We start from the raw sequence: 17,922 nt of genomic DNA on the forward strand, positions 1-17,922 counted from the left end.
GGCTGGTATTGTACTAAAATGAGTTAAACCACCAGCTGCGGCCGGAGCCGCGGCTCACTAGGTTAATTCTCCACCTTGCGGCACCGGCACACCAGGTTCTAGTCCTGGTCGGGGTGCTGGATTCTGTCCTGGTTGCCCCTCTTCCAGGCCAGCTCTCTGCTGTGGCCAGGGAGTGCAGTGGAGGATGGCCCAAGTACTTGGGCCCTGCACCCCATGGGAGACCAGGATAAGTACCTGGCTGCTGCCATTGGATCAGCACGGTGCGCCGGTTGCAGCGCACTGGCCATTGGAGGGTGAACCAACGGCAAAGGAAGACCTTTCTCTGTCTCTCTCTCACTGTCCACTCTGCCTGTCAAAAACAAAACAAAACAAAACAAAACAAAACAAAACAAAACCACCAGCTGCAATGCCCATATCCCATATGGGCTGCAGTTCAAGTATTCAGCTGCTCCACTTCCAATCCAGCTCCCTGAAAATGTGTCTGGGAAAGCAGCTTGTACCTTTGTATGCACCGTGATGAAGCTCCTGGATCCTGGCTTCAGCCTGGCTCAGTCCTGGCTGTTGTGGCCATTTGGGGAGTGAACCAGTGATGGAAGAGCTCTTTCTTTCTGTAATCTTCATTTCAAATAAATAAAATAAATCTTAAAAAACAAATCTGGGGGCTGGCGCCGTGGCTCACTTGGCTAATCCTCCACCTGCGGTGCCAGCATCCCATATGGGCACCAAGTTCTAGTCCCAGTTGCTCCTCTTCCAGCCCAGCTCTCTGCTGTGGCCCAGAAAGGCAGTGGAGGATGGCCCAAGTGCTTGGGTCCTTGTACCCACATGGGAGACCAGGAGGAACCATCTGGCTCCTGGCTTCGGATCGGCGCAGCACCAGCTGTTGTGGCCATTTGGGGAGTGAACCAATGGAAGGAAGACCTTTTTCTCTCCTCTCTCTCTCACCTGTCAAATAAATAAATAAAAATCTTTAAAAATAAAAAAAAAAAATCTGGCTTGTTTTTCAGAGAGCTCTTTATTTTAAAATCTGAATTAATTTTAAAGTAGCTACAATTTATGATGATAAGGCTAGAACACAAGAGAAGTAACTAAAAAGAAAATAGATCTCATAATCACATTTTAAAATAGTTTAATGTTTAACTTGCTAATTATTGTGTTTTAAAATAAAGTATTTTATAACAAGTCTATTTTAAATATGTACTGTGGGGAGCAACCCGGACTAGACTGTTACTGGAATTAAGACTTATTCTATGCATCTGCTCTCCCACAATATGGCGCTGGGAGAGAAGTAAACAGCTTCCGCACAGCTGCCTCCAGTTCAACCAATAAACTGTAGGACTTGCTCCTGATTGGAGGAGAGCAGCGTACTCGGCGTGTGGGCAGCCGAGTTGGGATTGGCGGAGGAGGACTATAAAGGAGGAGAGAGACGGCATGCACCAGGAACATCTAAGGGGAACATCTAGCTGAAGGAACACCTGTGCAGCCCCCGAGAGAGCCGGCCGGCGGTGTGCCGCTCCCCTGCGGAAGTGGGGAATGTGGCCAGGGGGAACTGCCCTTCCACGGAGGTGGAAGGGACAGTAGCCAACCCGGGAAGAACCAGCAGCAAACCCGGGGAGGGCCGAGCAGACAAAAGAACAGCGCAGGGTTTAGTGTCGTTCCTCCACGAAGAGGGGGAGCGACAATGTACTGAAACAACAAATTCAGAACAAGTTCTCAAGAAAAACATGCTTACCTTTTGAGATCCTCTGGCCTTCCCCATCCTCTGATGAAAAGTTTTGTGAGGAGAAGCCTCCGGTATAGAATATCTAACTTGCTCACACCCATTAGCAGCAGAGAAGCATCTGTGAAGCAAGATTGGAAAGAAATATTTTATTTTTTATGCAGGCAGCAAGTCAATTTTCTATTTCTGTGAGTATGACATAAAATTAAAGACTGAGAGGTGGCGTTGTGGCATTGTGGGCTAAGGCTCTCCCTGCAGCACCAGCATCCCATATAGGTGCCAGTTTGTGTCCTGGCTATTCCTCCTCCTATTCAGCTCTCTGCTATGACCTGGGAAAGCAGTGGAAGATGGCCCAAGTGCTGGGGTCCCTGCACCCATGTGGAAGACCTGGAAGAAGCTCCTGACTCCTGGCTTCAGATTGGTCCAGCTCCAGACATTGTGGCCATTTGGGAAGTAAACCAGCAGATAGAAGACCTTTTTGTCTGCCTCTCACTCTCTCTGAAACTCTACCTCTCAAATAAATAAATACCTCTTTAAAAAAAAAAAAAACATTGAGAGTAAACTCTTGAATTGGTTCTTTTACCTTTATAACTATTTAATACTGTAAACTGACTTATTCCATAAATAAGTCAGATATATTTGCTCCCCTCTCCCCATTACCCAAATAAGTTAATTAATCAATTTTTATTTGAGAGGCTGAGACAAATTCAGAGAGACTTCACTTGCCAAATGCCTGCCGCAGCCAGGAGACAAAAGCCAAGAGCCAAGAATGCAATCCAGGTCTCCTGCATGGGTGATAGAAATCCAACTACTTGAGCCATCACCATGGCCTCTCACAGTCTGCATTAGCAGGAAGCTGGGGTCAGAAGATGGCACCAGGGATCAGCACGTACTCTGATGTGATGTAAACATTCTAACCACAGTTCTAACTGTTTGGACCCTGCCCTCCACCCTCTCACTTTAGCTGATAGTTCGCTCACTGTTTATCTTTATACCTTTAAGTGTAAGGTTGCCCTAATACAAAGGACCAAAAGCTGAAATGATCAAAAATCTGTAAACTTTTCAGGGTTCACCTGACACCATAAGTGGAAAATCCCAGACTATAAAACTCTGTTTCATAAACAAAAGTATTAAAAATACTGTATAAAATTAGCTTATAAAATTAGTGGGGAGTGGACATTTAGCCTAGTAGTTAAGACATTCACATCCCATATTGAAATATGTGGGCTTGATTCATGGTTCTGGCACCTGATCCCAGTTTTCTGCCAAAGTAGATCCTGGAAGGCAGCAACGATGGCCCAAGTAACTGCGTGATTGAAGGGGGCCAGCACTGTGGTGGCATAGCATGTGGAGCCGCTGCTTAGGATACCACCATCCCATGTTGGTGCTGGTTTGCGTTCCAGCTGTTCCACTTCCGATCTGGCTCTCTGCTAATGGTCTGGGCAAAGCAGCAGAAGACAGCTCAAATACGTGGGCCCTTGATACCCACATGGGAAACCCAGAGGAAGCAGATGGCTCCTGGCTTTAGCCTGGCCCAGACTCAGCCATTTAAGTCATTGTTGTGTTCCAGATCACCCAGACAGAAAGAACCAGCGAGACTCACCGTAATGCAAAGAACAAAGGGACTTTATTACGGGTCCAGCATGCTGGGGCCTGGCCTCCCGTACAGCGCAGTGCTGGGAGACCAAGACCCCTTCTCTTTGTTCCTGGGGTTTTTATAGTCCCCGAACAAACAAGTATTATATTCGCATTCCTTTTTTCCCCTGGCCCTGCTGGACCAAGGACGGCCCACCTTACTGGTTGCCCCCCACCTGGCCCTGCTGGACCAAGGACTGTCCAGTGTCAGGGTCCATCACAGCGGAAGCATCCTGGGCCCAGCCAGTTCCTTTGTCTTGTGAGAAGCCTGTCATGGCGTGGCTCTGGCCTCTCACACCATCTGGGGAGTGAACCACGAAATGGAAGATCTCTGTTTCTCCCTTTCGCTCTGTAAATCTGACTTTCAAATAAATAAATAATTTTTAAGTGAAATAAAAACTAACAAATATTCAAGAAACAATTTGTACTGTGGGGCTGATGGTGTGGCACAGCAAGTTAAGGCACCACTTGTGATGCCAGCATCCTATTTGGAGCCCAGGTTTGAGTCCTGGCTGCTATACTTTCAATCCAGCTTCCTGCTAATGGGTGTCACAAATGCTGGGCCCTGACATGCACACGGAGAGCCAGGATGGAGTTCCTGGCTCCTGGCATTGGCCAGTACAGTTGCAGCCATGTGTGGAGTGAACCAGCATATGGAAGACCTCTCTCTGTCACTCTGTCAAGCAAATAAATAAATTTCACAAAACAAAAACAAAGCCACACACACACACACACACAAAGACAAAAAAATGGGGCCGGCGCCTGTAGTGCTGGCATCCCATATGGGCACCGGGTTCCAGTCCCAGTTGCTCCTCTTCTAGTCCAGCTCTCTGCTGTGGCCCGGGAGGGCAGTGGAGGATGGCCCAAGTGCTTGGGCCCCTGTACCCACATGGGAAACCAGAAAGAAGCACCTGGCTCCTGGTTTCAGATCAGCGCAGAGCTGGCCATAGTGGCCATTTGGGGAGTGAACCAATGAAAGGAAGATCTTTCTGTCTCTGTCTATAACTCTGTCAAAAAAAAAAAAAAAAAAAAAAAGCCATAGGAGTTGGATGAAACAAAAATTTTTAAAGATTTATTTATTTATTTGAAAGTCAGAGTTACACAGAGAGAGGAGAGGCAGAGAGATAGAGAGATAGAGAGAGTGTCTTCTATCTGCTGGTTCACTTTGCAATTGTCTGCAACAGCCAGAGCTGTGCTGATCCGAAGCCAAGAGCCAGGAGCTTCTTCCAGGTCTCCCATGAGGGTGCAGGGGCCCAAGGACTTGGGCTGTCTTCTACTGCTTTCCCAGGCCATAACAGAGAGCTGGATCAGAAGGGGAACAGTTGGGACTTGAACCGGCACCCATATGGAATGCTGGTACTGCAGGCGCCAGCCCTGATAGCTTATTCTTTACCCAGATACCAAAATTGCCTAGTGTTACATATCATAACATATTCCAAATAAAAGGCCAACTCTTAGGATATGGTCAGAATGGGCTCTTCAGCATAAGGAAAGGTAACTCTGAGTGATGAAAAAGGATTTTATTTTTTACTGCTTGTGTCTTTTTGGAATTATTAAAAAAATGTTACTCATATATAATTTGTGTATATTACATGAGCACAACAAAGGCATGTCATTATAATGCAGGACTTTATTGGTTTTTTTGCCAGCATTATAAGCTTTTTTTTTCTCTACTCATAAGAAATGGACTGAGTCAATGTCTTCCTTTGCAACATGCAAGAAATCAACAGCAATAAGCAGATTCCATGTTAGTAATAGAAATAGGTTAAATTCAAAAATCTAACATACTTTGCAGTAAGAAGGAAAGCAGTATACTGTATGTGAGATGTCCCATTTTTCTAAACATCAGTACTGCTATAGGTAGATAGTCAGAAGTAGAGTAGAAAGTTTTAAGGGAAGCAAGAAAGAACCTAAGAAAAATGAACTTTCTGATGTACAATTGTAAGGTACTACTTACTATATTTATTATGTGCTTAAGTTGTTAAGTCACTCCTAATTTTCAACCCCACACTAGAAAAAATTCCCAAATTGCTTTAATTCCCTACATAATAGGCCACAAGAGTCAGCCGTCCAAATCAACAATCAGTATATTCCTTGCTATATTTACCTGCCAGTAAACAACTGACAAATGAGGAACAGAAAGCAAATCAGATATATACACAGCTTAACACAAATTTGTTTCTAAAATTAAAGATTATACAGATGTTTTCTTAAATCTCATTTCAGCCCCAAGCAAAATGAAAGATACAAGGTTTTTCTGGAATCCTGTAGGGCTCAGAGTATCAAATGCCACCATAAACAGATAATAATCGAAGTCCAGGGAAAAGACAACTCCAGTTTACCTAAGGGCATCATCTGGAGGTGGGCCAGATACTAAAAGCCCTTCTATCAAGCTGGATTGACACCAATGAACTTCTGCAGAAACTGGACCCACTTTTGAAAGCCAAACTAACACAATTGTCATCTATTTTTAAATAGCCAATGTAAAAAGGAAAAAGCAAAGTAAAACAAAAACAGAAGTTCTAGTACAGTGCCAAAGAATGAAAAGTCTTTCCTAGAAATTAGCTCTACTGCTAAAGTAGTATTCATGGTCTGTTATGCCATCTAGTACTTTTGTCTCCTATCACTCTGACAATCTATTTAAACAACGCAACACAAATTTTTAAAAAATTTTTATTCTCATATTGTTGCTATAAAACTCAAAGAAGTGAAGTGTTTTTTTTTTTGTTTTTTTTTTTTTTTTAATTTGGCAGGTAGAGTTACAGACAGTGAGAGACAGAGAGAAAGGTCTTCCTTTCGTTGGTTCACTCCCCAAATGGCCGCTACGGCCGGTGCTGCGCCGATCCGAAGGCAGGAGCCAGGTGCTTCTTCCTGGTCTCCCATGTGGGTGCAAGGGCCCAAGCACTTGGGCCATCCTCCACTGCCCTCCCAGGCCACAGCAGAGAGCCAGACTGAAAAAGGAGCAACTGGGACTAGAACCCGGTGCCCATATGGGATGCCGGCGCCGCAGGTGGAATATTAACCTAGTGAGCCACGGTGCCGGCCCCCAATAAATTAAGTTTTTTTTTTTTTTTTTAATCTTTTTAAAAATACGGAACGCTTCACGAATTTGCGTGTCATCCTTGTGCAGGGGCCATGCTAATCTTCTCTGTATCGTTCCAATTTTAGTATATGTGCTGCTGAAGCGAGCACAATACCATTGCGGGCCGGTGCTGCAGCTCACTAGGCTAATTCTCCGCCTGCGGCGCCAGCACACCGGGTTCTAGTCCCAATCAGGGTGCCGGATTCTGTCCCGGTTGCCCCTCTTCCAGGCCAGCTCTCTCTGCTGTGGCCCGGGAGGGCAGTGGAGGAAGGCCCAAGTCCTTGGGCCCTGCACCCGCGTGGGAGACCAGGAGAAGCACCTGGCTCCTGGCTTCGGATCAGCCCGGTGCGCTGGCCGCAACGCGCCAGCCGCAGCGGCCACTGGAGGGTGAACCAACGGAAAAGGAAGACCTTTCTCTCTCTCTCTCTCTCTGTCCACTCTGCCGGTGTTGTGGTGTAGCAGGCTAAGCTATTGCCTGCTGTGCTGGCATCACATATGGGCACCGGCTTGAGTCCTGTTCTATTTCCAATCCAGCTCCCTGCTAGTGTGCCTGGGAAAGTAGTAGAGGATGGCCCAAGTGCTTGGTCCCTGCACCCACAAGGGAGACCTGGAAGATGCTTCTAGCTCCTGGCTTTGGCCTGGCCCAACGCTGGCCATTGTGGCCATTTGGGAAATGAATCAGTGGATGGATGACCTCCCTCTCTCTCTCTCTGTAACTTGCTTTTCAAATAAATAAGCCTTAAGAAAGAAAAAAAGCCATTGAGTACAAGAACTTTACACTGCTCAAAAAAAGAAACTTAATTTTTACTCTTGTTAACGTCACTTTTAAATCACTTCTTTTCAATAGAAATTTAAGTAGCTAAGAAATGGTTCAGATACCTCAGATATGTACTGTTTATGCAACAAATTTAATTCCTTTTCATCTTATACTGGAGAAAAATAGGAAAACAAAGTTTGTTCAGGAGGGGTGTGGATGTCTGTTGTGAGCAGTCATCAGGGAAATCCAACTACCAGACTGTCTCATATCCCTGTGTGAAAACTCCAGGAAATAATCTGATCTCTTTCCAAATTTAGCTCCTCTTTTCATGGGCTTTTACAAAACTATACTGTTTGCGGATGGAGGTAGGCATTGTGGCACAGGTATCCTTTTAGGATACCTGCATTCTTTTTTTTTTTTTTTTTTTTTTTTTTTTTTTTTTTGACAGGCAGAGTGGACAGTGAGAGAGAGAGACAGAGAGAGAAAGGTCTTCCTTTGCCGCTGGTTCACCCTCCAATGGCCGCCGCTGCAGCCGGCGCACCGCGCTGATCCTGGCAGGAGCCAGGAGCCAGGTGCTTTTCCTGGTCTCCCATGGGGTGCAGGGCCCAAGCACCTGGGCCATCCTCCACTGCACTCCCTGGCCATAGCAGAGAGCTGGCCTGGAAGAGGGGCAACCGGGACAGAATCCGGCGCCCCAACCGGGACTAGAACCCGGTGTGCCGGCGCCGCAAGGTGGAGGATTAGCCTATTGAGCCACGGCGCCGGCTCAGGATACCTGCATTCTATTATCAGAATGCTTGGGTTCTAGTCTCCATTCCACTTCCAATGAAGCTTCCTGCTAATGTTCACCCTGGGAGGCAACAAGTACATGCATCCCTGATACACTGTTGAACAATCTGGTTAAAGCCCTGGGCACATCGCTTTGGCTTAGTCCAGCTCTGGCTGCTGGTCCAGCTCTGGCTGCTGCAGGCATTTCGGGGAGCGAACCAGAAGCTGGAAGATCTCTCTGAATCTGTCTCTGTATCTCTGTCACTATGCCTTGCAAATAAATGAAAACTTAAAAAGAATGTTTATAATGTTTACTTTGGATGCTACATGTGTGTCTTAAGAAGTACTTTTTTTTTTTTTAATTGGTACAACACAGAGAGCTTATTTAGATTTCACCAGCTGTACATGTATTCATTCCATGTCCTTTTGTGGTCTGAAGTCATCACTTGGACACATCAATGGAAAAGTATAGCACCAGAAGACCTGGGTTCCTCCACTAGTATGTGACCTTGAGTTAGCCAGTTCATCCTGTAAATGGGAAATAATACCTAGCCTAGTATGTAACAGCAAATTATTTCATTTATATAAAAGCTGAATACTTGTTTTGATATTTTTACAAAAAGATATGAGAAGAGATTCTTTTTGTTATTCTTTTCACAGGAAGCTTGGTGATAAACTACAGGCTTAAGGTCAGCGTTCCTGTGTTTCTGAATTCTGGCTCTGTTACTTGTTAGTGGTGTGACTCTAGGCAAATTTCTTAATCTGCATTCAGTTTCCTTGTATACAAGTTAGACACAATTCCCGCTTCACAAGACTGCTTTAGGGGAGAAACAAGGTGATTCAACACTCATTCAGTATACATCTATCCAGCGGCCATTCAGCTTGGTGTTATACTGACGTAAAGTTCCTTGATCCACTGTGTATGTGCCATATAAAAGACCACAACTTCACAGTAAAGCAACTTTTTTCTTTTTAAGGAAAATGCTAACTTTTCTACTTATGTATCTTAGAACCAATCAGGCATCTAACATGATTTTGTGAGCTTGGTTACAAGTGAATATGCAAAGACTGAATCCAGGCACAAAATATCTCATCTGGACACAGATGATGATTCAGAACGCACAGAAAACACAATCAAGTTCAGCTGCTCAGCAGCGGAATGTACCTGATGGGGTACATACAGGAAGGTCACAAATGAGACAATGATCACAAGTGATGGCGCCTACTGCAAACAACGGATAACTAGTATAAAACCTGGTTAAAGGTAAGTGCTCATAAAAATTAGCTGGAAAGAACAGGAATTTGGCTCCCAACTCTGCCACTTCAGTTCTCAGTAAAACAGAAATGTGTCTCCTTTACCTATCTCATAGGATAGCTGTGATGAAATCAAATCACATGACAATATAGCTAAAGCTAAGAAAACGTTAATTTATAAGATATATAATGACTACTGCCACCAATTTGCCTGCAAGCCTAACTGTAGGGTTAAGATGTTAATACATAACCACCAGGAAAGAGACAACATCTAGATCTAGTGAGAAAACCCATAAGACATTTTCCAAAAATGTCATCTTCCTTACGACAAAAGAAGCTGGTCATTGCTAGGCAGGTGCTGTGCCTTTTCTGACCCCAGTAGGTTCTGCTGAGCCGCACCTGGAAAGGCTGAAAGCCCCCAAAGCGTGAGAGCGGGGCCCAGCACCCTGCAAGTGCCCGTGTCAGTACTGGCTCTGACAAGCGTGGCAGGTCAGGTGCCTCTGTGGTTAGCCCAGCCAGAGGACGAGAGCGAACGCTTGCAGTCACCTTTCCCGCCAGTCCACCTCACCCCGGCCCGCTAGAGCGCGCTTCGGTCCCCGGCCTGCTCTCTCGCCCCCCAGCCTCAGCCCGCGGTGTCCCCGACCCGCGCCCCCAGTCCCTGCTTCCCGTCACGTACGCAGCGGAGCGAGGCGCGGGAGAACGCGCGGACCCTACCGGCTACTTACTCACGGCCGCCGGGCAGGGGCCTGCGGTCTAGCTGGCCGAGCCTCCCAGCGCGGCCGTTCGCGGAGGCTCGGGGACTCGACCTCCTCCAAAAGCCCAAACGCGGCGGCCGCAGCCTCTCTAGGAACGAAGAAGCCGAGGACTGCAGACGGCAAAGTGGAGGGAGGAGGAGGAGGAGGGGGAGGGGGAGGGGGAGGAGGAGGGGCCCGGGCGGGGTGGCCGTTTGGACCCGCCCCCCGGGCCCTCCTCCGCCCTTCTACGCGCGGCTCGTGGCCAGCCAGGAGGCGCGGACCCAGAAAGAAGGCCGAGGAAAACAGAGCCTCATGAGCTGCCCGTTTCACCCAGCGTTTCCGGGGCTTCCCGGGTGACCCCGCCTCTGACCTCGGGACGCTCCGCCCACTGCTGGGCCCCGGGGGCGCACGCGTACTTGCAGAAAGGTTTGACAACTGCGGGCTGCCGGGATGGGCGGGAGCAGGTGTCGCGAGAGTTGGCGGCACGCCGCCCTGAGACTGTAAATAACTATGGCGAGCCTGGGCACTGAGGCGGAGCAGGAGCCGCTGTTGGGCCACCGCACCCCCGGAAGCAGGTGAGCGGATGCTAGTGGAAGGACCCCGTCACCTTACTACGTCCTTTCCAAACGTCTGCCGCCTCCGGCCGAGCTCTCGCTGCCAGAGCGGGTGCCAGCGCTGCGGGAGCCGGCTCAGCAGCCTGGCGAGCCCGGGATGTTGGCTCCCAACTGAGGGGAAAGGGCGTAGGGCCGCGTGGTGTGATGAGCCGGTGGGTTCGGCTTGTCAACCCAAAATCAGAGGAACGGGCTGTTCGTAATAAAGGAATTTATCTGGAAATAGCGAAGAATTGCAATCCGGGATACGCAAGCAGCGACGGGTCACAGGCTTATCTGAGGGCGGGGAGAGCAGGTCTGAGAGAGGAGGACGATGGAGTCCAGGTAACGTCTTGGAAGCAAGGTTTATAGGTCACCTCAGAGCTCATTGCAGGAGTTGGCGTTTGGTCGGCTACAGCCACGGCGAGCAGTGTCGTTGGACGGATGGTTTCTCTGGAATCCTGCGGTTTTAAGGAAGTTGCTAGCGGTTAAGTCCTGTGACCGACCTGTGTGTAGGAATTCCTGTGTTGAGGCATAATGTCCTTTTGCAGGCATTCGTGCGTGAGGGCTTCCTTAGGTTGGCCATCCACGGACTCCTTCTGAGGAGAGTTTGACACATGGTAGAGAAATCCAAGCTGCCCCTTGACTTTCACTGTAATGATAGATGCTGCATTCCGTATTTGGCCTTTTATAGCTGAGCACTTTCCACGTTTCACAAGTTAGGAGACCATAGTTTTAATTTATACCTGAGAATACCAGTGCAAGTATTGACCTACCTAAATGCCTGATTTTTGTCATATTTGTTAGCAACAACAAAAACCTTCTAAAATGGGCTCACCCATCCTATGCCTCATGTATAAATAAAAACTAATTTTTAGGCACTTAAGAGATGTGTCCCTATTTTGATTCTTACAGTTTTGGTTATTGAGCCGTTTACAAGGCAGTTACTGCATAAGTATGTAATTTTTTTTCACCTTTAAGAAAACAGAATTTTGGCCAGCGCCGCGGCTCACTAGGCTAATCCCCCACCTGCGGCGCTAGCACACCAGGTTCTAGTCCCAGTCGGGGTGCCGGATTCTGTCCCGGCTGCTCCTCTTCCAGTCCAGCTCTCTGCTGTGGCCCGGGAGTGCAGTGGAGGATGGCCCAGGTGCTTGGGCCCTGCACCCCATGGGAGACCAGGAGAAGCACCTGGCTCCTGGCTTCGGATCAGCGCGGTGTGCCAGCTGCAGCGCGCTGGCCGTGGCGGCCATTGGAGGGTGAACCAAGGGCAAAGGAAGACCTTTCTCTCTGTCTCTCTCTCTCTCTCTCACTGTCCACTCTGCCTGTCAAAAAATAAATACATAAATAAAACAGAATTTTAAGTATCATTTTATTTGGAACATATAATCACATCAGATAAATTAATCAATACACAGTTAAGCTATCTGTGACCTTGTTGATTTTTGCTCATGTGTCCTTGTTCAGCACCCAACCTTTATTTTAAGCACCTTGAAACCTTTTGGAAAATGTATTTTTCTGGTCCCTAGATAACTAAATATTTGGAATGTGTTCTTAGAACATAAATGTCTTCTATTAGCTGCGTAAGTTTGAATATATAGAAATTGTGACTTTTTTTTTTTCAGAATCTTTCTTGCTTCTGCTTGGTTTTTGTCTCTTTTCCAGACAGATTGCAGGATCCTTAACTTATGGTTAAATGTGGTCTTATAGTACTTTCTGGGGTGGGCATTTGGCACAGTGATTAAGACACTGCTTGGGACACCCACTTCCCATTTTGGAGTGCCTAAGTTCGAGTCCTGGCTCCAATTCCAGCTTCCTGCTAATGCACATCCTGTGAGGCAATGGGTGATTGCTGAAGTACTTGGGTCCCTGCAACTCATGCAGGTGATGCAAACTGAGTTCCAGGCTCCTGGCTTTAATCTGGCCCAGCCTTGGCTATTACAGCCATCTGGGAAGTAAACCAGCAGATTGAAGATCTCTTTCTGTATCGGTCTCTCTGCCTTTCAAATAAATAAATAAATAAGAGATTCTTCGGGTGGGCATTTAGCCCAGTGTTTAAGATGCCAGTGTGCCTGGGTTTAATACCTAAGTATTGGTAAAGCCACTGTTTGTGATATTGGCATCCTATATGGGTGCCAGTTTGAGTCCTGGCTGCTCCGCTTCCAATTCTGCTCCCTGCTGTGGCCTGGTAAAGCACTAGAAGATGGCCCAAGTGCTTGGGCCCCTGCACCCACATAGAAGACCTGGAAGAAGCTCCTGGCTTTGGATCAACACAGCCCCAGCCCTTGTAGCCATTTGGAGAATGAAACAGTAGATGGAAGATTGTCTCTCTGTCTTCCTTTTTCTCTCTCTGTAACTCTGTGCTTCAAATAATAAGTAAATCTTTTTTATTTTTTAAAATATTTACTTATTTTGAAAGTCAGAGTTACACAGAGAGAGAAGGAGGGGGGAGGGGGAGAGGGAGGAGGAGGTCTTCCATCTGCTGGTTCACTCTCCAGATGGCTACAATGGCCAGAGATGCTCCAATCCAAAGCCAGGAGCCAGGAGCTTCTTCCGGGTCTCCCGGGTCTTTCAGGGGCTCAAGCACTTGGGGCCTCTTCTACTGCTTTCTCAGGCCACAGCAGAGAGCTGGATCAGAAGTGGAGCAGCCGGGACTCGAACCAGCACCTATATGGGATGCCGGCACTGCAGGAGGCAGCTTTATCCACTGCACCACAGTGGATCTTTTTTTAAAAATGAAAAATACCTAACTATGACTTTTGACTCTAGCTTCCTGCTAATGCAAACCCTGGTAGGCAGCAGGTAATGGGGCAAGTTATGGCTCAAATGGTTAAGTCCCTGTCACTCACATGGGAAACTTGGAATGAGTCCTTGGCTCCCAGCTTTGGTCTGGCCCAGTCCCGGCCATTGTGGGCATTTGAAGAATGAATGGTGGATGGGGACTTTCTGTCTCTTCTTACTCTTACTTCTAGCTTCAGTTTCATCCAAGTCATTATTCAGTGCTTATTATAGTTCACCTAAATTCAGATGTTCCCATATGTGAACTGTATCTCTGATTGAAGTTCTGGTTTGGGCATTTTAAAAATCAAAGGGAGTATTTTGAGAATAATTCAATAAGTATACTGTCTTTAAAAACAGAATTAGGCTGGCGCCGCGGCTCAATAGGCTAACCCTCCGCCTTGCGGTGCCGGCACACCAGGTTCTAGTCCCGGTCGGGGCGCCGGATTCTGTCCCGGTTGCCCCTCTTCCAGGCCAGCTCTCTGCTGTGGCCAGGGAGTGCAGTGGAGGATGGCCCAAGTACTTGGGCCCTGCACCCATGGGAGACCAGGATAAGTACCTGGCTCCTGCCATTGGATCAGCGCGGTGCCTGGTCGCAGCGCGCCGGCCATTGGAGGGTGAACCAAGGGCAAAGGAAGACCTTTCTCTCTGTCTCTCTCTCTCACTGTCCACTCTGCCTGTCAAAAAAAAAAAAAAAAAACAAAAAAAAAAAAACAAAAAACAAAAAACACAAAAAAACAAACCAGAATTAGATTCCCTAGCAAAGTTAACTTGCAGCTAACTGGCAGGCCCTGTTCACTTTGAGTAAATCACATGTGCTCGAATCTAGGTCACCACCAACCCTCTCACTAACCAGGTTGGTGATAATTGGCTGGTCTGTGGGGCTAGGTTGCTGACCTGACTCCTTTTAGAGAATTTTATTTAAGAGAACAGGAGTTGGCAAACTTTTTCTGTTAAAGCCTAGATGGTAAATATTTTAGATCTGTTCAAGCCAAATGGAAAAATCAAGAATATTATACATATAGTCTTCAAAAAGTTTATAGAAAATGAGTATGATGAAAATGCTTGTTATAAAAACAAGATGGGTTTCAAAAATTTCTGCACCAAAATGAACATTTTTAATTCCATTTTTTCCATGAACTTTTTGACAAACTTTATCTATATACTTTTTTATCTATATACTTTGATAACAAAACAAATTCACAAAAATGTTCAGTAATTTAAAATATATAATGTTTAAATATATAATATAAAACATATAATATTTTGTAAAATAGTTCAATTAATGAGAACCATGGGGGGATGATAGTTTCCTTGGAGTTCAAAATTAATGTTTTCTATCATCAAATTGATTACAAATATCTCTCAAAAACCATTCTGGGGCTGGTATTGTGGCATAGTGGGTAAAGCCACCGCCTGTGATGCTGGCATCCCAGATGGGCACTGGTTTGTACTTGCAAAATAAATAAATAGACGGTAAAAGAAAACATTTTTAGCTCATTACCCATACAGAAAGAAGTAGTGGGCTAGATTTGGCTTGTACAAAATACTTTGCTGACCCTTCTCATAGAATATCTTGAAATGTCCCAAGTGCTTTCAAATCTTTGAAACTCTAGCTTAGCCTCTGTAAAACAAATATTACTAGAGTTTCTGTCCCTACAGAGTGTACTAGAATATTCTCAGCTTATTTCTGTCTTACTTCTGTAACTATTATTCCATCACACTGTTTTGTCAGTGTGCATACCTTTTTTCTCTTACCCTTTTTGAACATGGGTTCATTTTTGCTCTTTAGTAGTAGTTCACAGATTTTCTCTTTTCCACTGATAAATCCCGTGTTGCTTTTTGCAAATACAGTAACGTCACTTAACTGAGTTTCCTTGTACTAGATATTGTGATACTTTCAATGTATTGAACCAAATATGGCACTTTTTAAAAATTCCTACTAAATTATGTCTGACTTATTTTGGTGATTGATACACTCTGGTATATTGTGTATTTTTTGTAGTTCTAAAGTCACAGGTTTGATAAGCACATTATCATTTGGAGTAATAAACTATAATAGAAATGTTGGACAATACAACACCTGTAGCACACAATTGTACTTGAAGGAGAATCTCAGATGGAGAACTAATACCAGAATACAGCAATAATAGTAGAAAGGAATTTTAAAAGTTAAACAAATCACCTTGAAAGTGCAGCGTTCCTTCTTGTGCCCAGGTGATCCAAGAAAGAAGCCACTGGAAATTCAGTTGTTTTATTATCAATTGATGGTCCTTGTTTTCATCCATTAATCCATGGAAAATGGCCATTAAATTATGATTCTCTAATTTTATCATCTCTTCAATTATTTGTTAGCGTTAAAAGAAGGAAAAAAGGGCTGGCGCTGTGGTGTAGCAGATAAAGCAGCCACCTGCAGTACCGGCATCCCATATGGGTGCCAATTTGGGTCCTGTCTACTCCATTTCTGATCCAGCTCTCTGCTATGACCTGGGAAAGCAGTGGAAGATGGCTCAAGTCCTTGGGCCCCTGAACTCTCATGGGAGACCCGGAAGAAGCTCCAGGCTCCTGGCTTCCGATTGGCACAGCTCTGGCCATTGGGACTATCTGGGGAGTAAACCAACAGATAGAAGACCACCCCCACCTGCCTCTCCCTCTGCCTCTGCCTCTCTGTAACTCTGTCTTTCAAATAAATAAATAAATCTTTAAAAAAAGATCAAGAAGAAAAAATATTTACTTTTAAAATTTTTATTTGAAAGCCAGAGAAACAGATCTCTCAGCTGCTAGTTCACTCCCCAATGCCTGCAATGGTCCAGAATGGGCCAGTCCAAAAACTGGAGTGTGGAACTCAATATAGGTTTCCCATGTGAGTGGCAGGGACCCAACTAATTGAGCCATCATCTGCTGCCTCCCAGGGTGCTTGTTAGCAGGAATCTAGAATCAGAAACAGAGCCAGGACTCAAACCTAGGTACTCCCATATGGGATGTGAGTATCCTAATGTGTTGCTTACCTCTAGGTCAAATGTCTATTTATATATAGATAGATAGATAGATAGATAGATAGATAGATATACACACACATACACACACACACATATATAAATGTCTATATATATATAGATATATACACACACACTATATATATATATATATAGTATATAGTATATAGCTTCTCCCCACGGCGGGACTCTTTGGCTACCTCCTCACCGCAGTCCAACTCCCCGGGTCTGGTAACCTCCTGCCCTCTGTCCTGAGCTCCGGCAGACCTGCCTCATGTCTTCCCTGCAGGTCCCTGCAGGCTCTGTCACCTCCCTGCATTGGTCTTTTGTATAGCCCTGGAAGGCCCCCATCCGGCCCAGCCAGCAAAGCCCCTCCCCTCCCCCCCAGCTGCCTCTCCTTGTTCTTAGCTATTCTGTCGCCACATTTGTGACTTCGGAAGCTACCGTGAGCCATCCACTGCAGCCAGGACGGGAGCCGGTCTGCCCCCTGCTGGCGTTCCTGAACTCTGCTTCCTGAGCGGAGCTGAGCAGTGCTGTAAGGCGCGCTGGGGACCAGGCCACCGCCCCTTGTGCTGCCGGAGCCCTGTGCCCGCCCCGCGGCCCGCTTCCCTGCAGCCGTGGATGCACTAACATTGCTCTAGTTTGTTCCCTGACTGGCCACCAAGTGAGGAGATGGTTATTTAAAGAGAATTCCCTATTTATTTGACAAAAAAAAAAAAAGCCAGTTAATATATTAATGTGAAATAAACCCTGTTTGCACCTTGATTTGTTTGCTAACAATGTGAAATAATAAAGTGGCATAACTGGAAAAAAATAAAAAAACTATATGTGCAACTATTATATATACTATATACTAGTATATAACTTACATTATATATTCCAAATTCTAGTGTACTGATTTCCAGGCGAGGGTCTAGGATTCTGGTGTTTTTGGCATAGGTTACATTATGGTTGCCTATGTGGAATAGCAAATACAGTGTTAAACACTTCACATATATTATATCGGAAACTAATATACTTGACACATATTAAATCTATAATGTGTTATTTTGGTTGTGGGCATTGTGACCTAGAGGGCTAAGATTTTTGGGGGATGCCTGCATCCCCTGTTGGAGTGCTTGGGTTCAGATCCCAGCTCCACTTGCAGTGCCAGCTTCCTGCTAATATACATCCTTGCAAGCAGCAGGTGATGACTCAGTTACTTGCATCCCTGTCACCCATGTGGGAGACCCAGAGTGTGTTCCTGGTTCTTTGCTTTGGCCTGGCCCAGTCCCAGCTGTTTCAGGTATCTGGGGAGTAAACTAGCAGATGGGAAATCTCTCTCTCTCTCTCTCCCTTTTAAATACATGAAAATAAACAAGTAAATTAAAACAATAATCTTGAAACACAAGAAGCATTTTGTCTGTGATGCTTTCCATAATTACTTGAATACATAATACTAACATTAAGGTAAACTTATTAACTCTTTCTATATGTGTAAAGTGAACTTGTAATCAGTATAAACACTTGTGTATTATTGCTTAATGGAAATAGAATGTCATAGTTAGTATACTTGCCCTTAATCCAGGTTAAAGGTCAGAGACTTATCTAGAGTCTAAACCCAGTCTGGAGGGT

At 45.7% G+C, this 17,922-nt stretch overlaps 2 protein-coding genes and 1 non-coding gene across 23 annotated transcripts in view; 1 reads left to right on the plus strand and 2 right to left on the minus strand.

The window, feature by feature from the left end:
* The window catches only part of ABHD18 (abhydrolase domain containing 18), a 55,017-nt gene extending 44,756 nt beyond the window's left edge, over positions 1-10,261 (minus strand). For 3 of the 10 annotated variants that reach the window (XM_070047610.2, XM_070047606.2, XM_070047605.2), the window contains exons 1-2: positions 9,939-10,214; positions 1,730-1,838 (exon numbers count right to left, since the gene is read on the minus strand). In XM_070047610.2, the coding sequence (XP_069903711.1) occupies positions 1,730-1,821 (92 nt within the window). In that variant the 5' untranslated portion in view covers positions 1,822-1,838; positions 9,939-10,214. Of the gene's footprint in view, positions 1-500; positions 943-1,729; positions 1,839-9,927 lie in introns of all 10 variants that reach the window. The other 7 variants (XM_070047607.2, XM_089302509.1, XM_070047608.2 and 4 more) reach the window with 7 other exon arrangements.
* LOC138843611 (U6 spliceosomal RNA) lies at positions 6,438-6,544 on the minus strand. The gene has a single exon (XR_011378571.1). It is a non-coding gene; the product is annotated as a U6 spliceosomal RNA (small nuclear RNA).
* A 43-nt stretch (positions 10,262-10,304) lies between the features above and the next one.
* MFSD8 (major facilitator superfamily domain containing 8) overlaps positions 10,305-17,922 on the plus strand; it is a 51,395-nt gene continuing 43,777 nt past the window's right edge. For 4 of the 12 annotated variants that reach the window (XR_016211980.1, XM_051819872.3, XM_051819870.3 and 1 more), the window contains exon 1: positions 10,305-10,522. Coding sequence is in view for 1 of the 12 variants with exons in the window: in XM_051819870.3 (XP_051675830.3) it covers positions 10,458-10,522 (65 nt within the window). In the remaining 11 variants the exon portion in view is untranslated. The remainder of the gene's footprint in view (positions 10,523-17,922) is intronic. The other 8 variants (XM_089302505.1, XM_089302503.1, XM_089302506.1 and 5 more) reach the window with 4 other exon arrangements.

This window comes from Oryctolagus cuniculus, chromosome 8, assembly GCF_051225735.1.
Source record: "Oryctolagus cuniculus isolate XC-2025 breed Fujian yellow rabbit chromosome 8, ASM5122573v1, whole genome shotgun sequence".
NCBI lineage: Eukaryota > Metazoa > Chordata > Mammalia > Lagomorpha > Leporidae > Oryctolagus > Oryctolagus cuniculus.